The 6,147-nt window shown below is 45.4% G+C and overlaps 1 protein-coding gene across 1 annotated transcript in view; it reads left to right on the forward strand.

The window, feature by feature from the left end:
* Positions 1–6,147, forward strand: part of NT5DC3 (5'-nucleotidase domain containing 3) — a 74,197-nt gene extending 68,050 nt beyond the window's left edge. The window contains exons 13-14 of the mRNA XM_006871085.1: positions 2,800–2,864; positions 5,767–6,147. Coding sequence (XP_006871147.1) covers positions 2,800–2,864; positions 5,767–6,019 — 318 coding nt within the window. The 3' untranslated portion in view covers positions 6,020–6,147. The remainder of the gene's footprint in view (positions 1–2,799; positions 2,865–5,766) is intronic.

Raw genomic sequence — 6,147 nt, forward strand, 5'->3', positions numbered from 1 at the left:
CTGGATCATAAGGTATTTCTGTTTCCAACCTTCTGAGGAAGTGCCATATTGTTTTCCAGAGTGGTTGGACAATATCTTTGCTTTTTAACACTTGAAAGAGGCCTTTGGTAGCAGATTTCACCAAATGCAGTGTTTCATTTGGTTTCTTGGCTCCTGCTTTTATGAATGTTGATTGTGGATCCAACTAAAATGAAATCCTTGACCACTTCAGTAGTTTTTTCTGTTTATCATGATGTTGCTTACTGGTCTGTTTGTGAGGATTTGAGTTTTCTTTATGTGGAGGTGTAATTCAGACTGTAGTCTTTGATCTTCAACAGTGAGGTTGGTTTTTTGACTTGGTTTGGCATGGCCCAGATTTTACCTTTTCTGTTCTAGTGACTTATTTTGTGGAACCTGAATCTGGATGTGAGTATATTTGTTGATGAAAATGTGAAAGCTGATTACAAATCTGCTCAGAGAGCCTACACTAAAATGCCAACTGTGCTGACGCAGTTGTGTGGTGCTCAGGTGCTCTGCGGCTGCTGCTCACCCAACACTGCTTCCTGGAAGTGATGGTGTGTCACCGAGTCGGTTCCAACTCAGAGCGGCCCGCTATAGGGCTTCTGAGGCTGTAAATCTTCATGGGAACAGAAAGCGTCATCTTTGTCCTGCAGAGTGACTTGTAGGTTCAAAGTGATGACCTTGCAGTTACCAGCCCAGCTCCTAACCTACTATGCTACCAGAAATCCCAATTGCAAGTTTAGTGACACCAGTGTTTAAGCATCGGAAGCCTGAGCAGGTGACAGTCAGTAGTTGCGCTTCTGAGCTGGGCAGACGTGAGACATAGCAGCGTCTTGGCTCTGCATCATGACCAGATGGGTTGCCTGTTTGGTGTTTTCCTCAGGGTTCTCAGGTTACCCCCGTGATCGTGAATTGCTGGGAGCACCCCCACCCCCACCCTCGTGTCCCTGGAGATCATGTGCACGGATTCTGGCTTCAGTGTTTCGGTTTAGCTACAAGAACCTTGGCGAGAGACTGACATTGTGGGCAGTTGCCACTTTCCTTTTGCTTTTTGTTCACACTTTGGACCACCTGAACACTCTCTGCTTTTTCTTCAGTTTGATGTGCTTTACAGTTTTAGCTTTCATGAAAACAGTGACCTTTTTCTCCATTCCCCTCTTTAGGAGAGAATATAATTAAGGAAAAAAAAAGTATAATCCTATTAAAAAAATTTTTTTTAATTAAAAAAAATTTCCCCCATTAATTTCTAAGAATTTGCACTTTTTTTTACATGTTTACCATTAGTGGATATAGTTATATCTGCTAGCCCATCTGAACAGACATTTATGTTTATATATGTTGTTAAGTTCCCTCAAGTTGGTTCCTGCTTGGAGTATAGGGATTCCAAGGAGCAGCTGCTGGATTTGAACCATTGACTTGGAGTTAGCAGTCCAATCTTTTCCTGTCACACCTCGCCAGGACTCCATGATAGATGTAATGTTGTTGTTAAGTGTCATCCAGTTGGTTCCGACTCATGCTGACCCTGTGTACAGTTTCTGAGACTAAATCTTTGCGGGAGCACAAAAACTCATTTGTCTCCTGTGGATCAGCTGGTGGGCTCGATTCTTGGAACTTATGATTTGCAGATCAGTGCTTGTCCCATGGAGCTATCATGCTCCTGATATACGGAATGTTAAGTTCTGTCGAGTCGGTGCCAACCCATAGTGACCCTGTATAGGGTTTCTAAGAAGCAGCTGGTGAGCCTGAGGCACTGACCTTGCAGTTCAAACTGACTTTGCAGTTCAACGCATTAACCCTCAGTGCCACACCAGAACTGCGATCTCTGTAATAGATATTACATATTAGCCATCTCTTGATATATGTAATGGTGGTGGTAGTGTGCCATGGAGTCAGTTCTGACTCATAGTGACCCTGCATAGGGTTTCCGAGGGTGTAAATCTTTATGAGAACAGAAAGCCTCATCTTTCTCCTGTGGAATGGCTGGTAGTTTTGAACTGCTGACCATGAGATAAGCAGCCCCACTTGTAACCAGAGCTCCTTGATGTAGCTAGTATATATTAAATACCTGAGGGGACTGTGGAAAGATGGAATTAAAAGATAATGGAATTTTCCCAGGAGCTTTTGGAAGCGCTCTCATCTATTATACACATTGTATAGTTGCTATTAGTTGTTTACAAGGCAGTTCTGACTCATAGGGACGTGTGTGCATAGTAGAACTACTCCATAGCATTTGCAAGGCTGTGACCGTTGGAAGCAGATAGCCAACTTTTCTTTCAAGGTGCATCTGGGTGGGTTGTAAACACCAACCTTTTGGCCAGTAGTTGAGTGCTTAACCATTTATGCCACCGAGGGACTCAACTGTTTTACGTATACATACACATTATGCTTATACAAGTTGTTGTTAAGTGCCATTGAGTCAGTTCTGACTCCCAGTGACCCTGTATAGGGTTTCCCAGGGATGTTCAGGCTGACCTTGTGGTTCACTGCATTATTCCACAGCGCCACACCAGAACTCCATGCTTGTACGTAGCCTTTGCTTAATACTTTAATATCTTCATAGTGTTCCATCGTAGTAGATTAGACCATGTTTCTAGACTTAGCCATTTAAAAGTATTTCTAGCGAGGAAGGCAAGATTTCATCTGAGAAGTCTAAAAATTTTTCATTACCCACAAGTACTCGTGGCGTAGGCTATCCAGACCAAAGTCTTCCAAGACAAGATGCCCATTAAAGTACTCTTAACCACTGAGTGAGTTTCTTTAGAGCCCAAATCGTCTTACTCATGAGCCGGTGTCCTGCAGGTCCACAGAGACGCGGAGTCACAGCTGGTTTTGCAGGAGTGGAAAAAGGAGAGAAAGGAGATGAGGTAAGAGCAGCCTGTCTTGAATGCAGTGAATCCAACACCTGGCTCTGACTGTGCTCTGTCTACACCTTCCCCCAGGGCCTGCCTTCGCCCTGCTTTTGAAACCTCCAACTTTAGCTCCCACGTACCTAGAGTCAGCGAACTGTTCCCACCCTGGACTCTTGAAATGTTGGGAGAAGGGGCTGCTCTCCTCTTTCTGCCTGCCTGGGGTGGGGGCAGCCGTCCCGAGTTCTGACGATGCTGACATGTGGCCACAGGGACAAGGTTGGAGGTGGACTTTAAACCCATAATGGCGTTTCAGGGCTGGGTCAGGACTTGTACACGTTCATTCAGTCATCAGAGTGTTTATTGGGAAAGAAAGTTGTGCTGACAGGAGAGTTTGGTGGGTGACTCTCTTAGGGGAACTGTGGTTCCAAAGAGCCCTTGCTGACACGCATGCTTCCTGGAGAAGAAGGCCTTAACTGTGGAACCCATTTGCGGGTATATTTCTCCTGGTGTGCTTGGCCTTCCCCGGGCCTGTGCTCTGAGCCTCTGAGCCCTGCAAAAGACTCTTAGCACTGCAAAAGACAAAGCTAGGTTTTATTCCAGACTTCTAGCCCCCTGCCTAGGTGTCAGCTGATCCTCATTCTCACCTGATCTTCCTGGGTGTAACAGTGCTGCCTGAGAAGGTGATGGGAGTAAGGCTTATAATGTGATTTGAATTAAGACTGTTGGCCCTAAAGGCCAGTCCTGGGTGGGCAGTCCAGAGATAGCTTCCTCCAGGTGCCTCATTATTAGGTGAAGGAACTGCCTCCTTAATGAGAACTGCATCCTGCTCTCTAGTATCTTTACGTCTCCAGGAGCTTTTTGAGTAGAGTTGTCAAAACTACTGATGGCCGCCGCCTGCAGACCTACACGAGCTTTTTCACTTGTCCTCTTTTTGGCGGTTGCAACATCTACTGTCATAGGATGATAGCATGCCTACCAGCTAGTGGTTTTGATCACACAGTTGTGTAAATGATTTGTTTTTTGGGCTACATTTGTAACTGATTTACCAATGGTCAAATGGTATTTATTCATTTTGCTGGAACATTCTGTGTGTAGGGTCCCAGCCTTGAGAGGGGATGCATGTCTTATGCACAGTATAGTAGTATGTTGATTTACACACACGCGAACGCATGTACAATTGCAGGGTCTTAGAGCCCTGGGTGGGGCTGATCAACTAGCAGAAAGCTGGGACCAGACTCACTCTGCCAGGAGACTGAGGTGTTGGCTTCTGTGCAGTAGGCGGCAGAGACTTAATGTCCCTAACTCCTCAGATGTTGAAGTACATCAACCTGTACAGTGTGCTTTTCTTCTATTACCTTACTCAATCTTTGCAACAACCTTGTAACAAAGAGGCTGTTATTCCCATTCTGTGGAAGAGGAACCATTAACTCAGAAGTCTAGAGATTTCCCAGGGACATTTCAAACGAAATCCTCTCTAAAATCAAACCAGTTGCCATCGAATCACTTCTGACTCATGGCAGCCCCATGTGTATCAGTAGACGCGTGCTCCAAAGGGTTAACATTGGCTTCCAGTGGCTAAGTTTTAGGAACTAGGTTTCCAGGCCTTTCTTCTGAGTTGCCTCTGGGTCTCAGAATCAGCCCCTGTAGCCGCTGCTTCAGGTTGGAAACCGTGAAGTGTATTTACTAGTTAGAAGGAGAAGCGCACTGACAGGGAGCCTGGTAACACTTCTCTCGGCCGGCAGCAGAGGGAAAGGTGATCCGAGCCATTCCCATGGCTCTGCAGTCAGGCTTTCTTGTTTAGAAGTCGGGGCTGTTCTAGGCATTTGCTTACTTTCTTTTTTGAAATGATTTCTTTTTTGTTGCTAGGAACATTCATAGCAAAACATAACATGAACTCCACTGTTTCTACACGTATGATTCAGTGACATGGATGACATGCAACCGTCCTCACCCTCCTCTTCTGAGTGGTTCTTCCCCAGGTGACACAGGCTCGCTGCTCCCCCATCTTTTGAGTTGTTGCTAATTGGATCCCATGTAGATCTTACAAGAGTATCATGCTCAAACAAGTCAAAGCAAACCCACTGCTATGGAGTTGATTCCAACTCGCACTGACCCTGGACGATGAGTAGCGTTTCCGTGGCTGTAAACCTTTACGGAAGTTAGCTGCCATATCTTTCTCCCTCTGAGTGGCTAGTGGGCTAGTGGGTTTGAACTGAGCAGCCGAGTGCATTAACCTCTGTGTCACCAGGGTTCCTATAACGCTTAAGGCAGACAATCTTTGCTAGTTAAGCAAAACTATTGTCTGGTTTTAGAATGACTTCAGGAGCTATTTTTGGTTTAAGGCTTAAGGACTATCTCAGGATAGTGGTTTCAGAGATTTATCCAGCCTCCATGATTCCAGAATGTCTGAAAATTGGAGATTCTGTTCCACATCACCCACCCCCTTTGATTAGGATTCTTATATAGAATCTTTGATCCAAATGTTAATGGCAGCTGGGCCCTTTTGTTCTCATGGCAAAGGGGGCAGTTCATGGAGGCAACTAACCACACATTCTGTATCCTCTTCCTATTTCGGACTCCTGCTTCCTCTGTTGCTTCAGGTGACTAGAGACCACTCGTTGTTTTTCTTGTTAGCTTTAAGACCCCAGGCACCACACATAAAACTAGAATGTAGAACTGAAGCATTAAACACGTCACTAGGCCAGTTGTGTCACACAAAACTGTGAACCTAAACTTCCAAACCAAGAAACCAAATCCCATCAAGCGTTTGATTGTACGTAGGAGTAGGTTACTTTTTCTTTCCAGCAGTGTTGTCAGAATAAGTAAGTAAATGCCTAAGCTGAGTTTCTATAGTTTAAAAACAGACATTTCCTAATCGTTTTCAATTTTCTGATTTATTTTTTCCTTGCCTCTTCAGAGAAATGACCAAAAGCTTCTTCAATGCCCAGTTTGGAAGCTTGTTCCGTACAGATCAGAACCCAACCTACTTCCTGAGGCGCCTGTCCCGATTTGCCGACATTTACATGGCATCTCTGAGCTGCCTCCTGAATTATGATGTCAGCCACACCTTCTACCCCCGGAGGACCCCTCTGCAGCATGAACTGCCCTCATGGTCTGACAAGCCCTCCACCTTCAGAGCCCCCCTCCTGCAGGAGGCCCAGGTCAAGTAGCCAAGCGCCCACCCATGGGAAAAGCCGGAAGCAATGACGGCCCCAGATAGGGGTAGACATGAGGGGGTTGACTTTGTGTGGCTGTGAGTTGCTTTCTGACAAGATACAAATAATGCCTTTTGATATTT

This window comes from Chrysochloris asiatica, unplaced genomic scaffold, assembly GCF_000296735.1.
Source record: "Chrysochloris asiatica unplaced genomic scaffold, ChrAsi1.0 scaffold00160, whole genome shotgun sequence".
In the NCBI taxonomy this organism is placed as follows: domain Eukaryota; kingdom Metazoa; phylum Chordata; class Mammalia; order Afrosoricida; family Chrysochloridae; genus Chrysochloris; species Chrysochloris asiatica.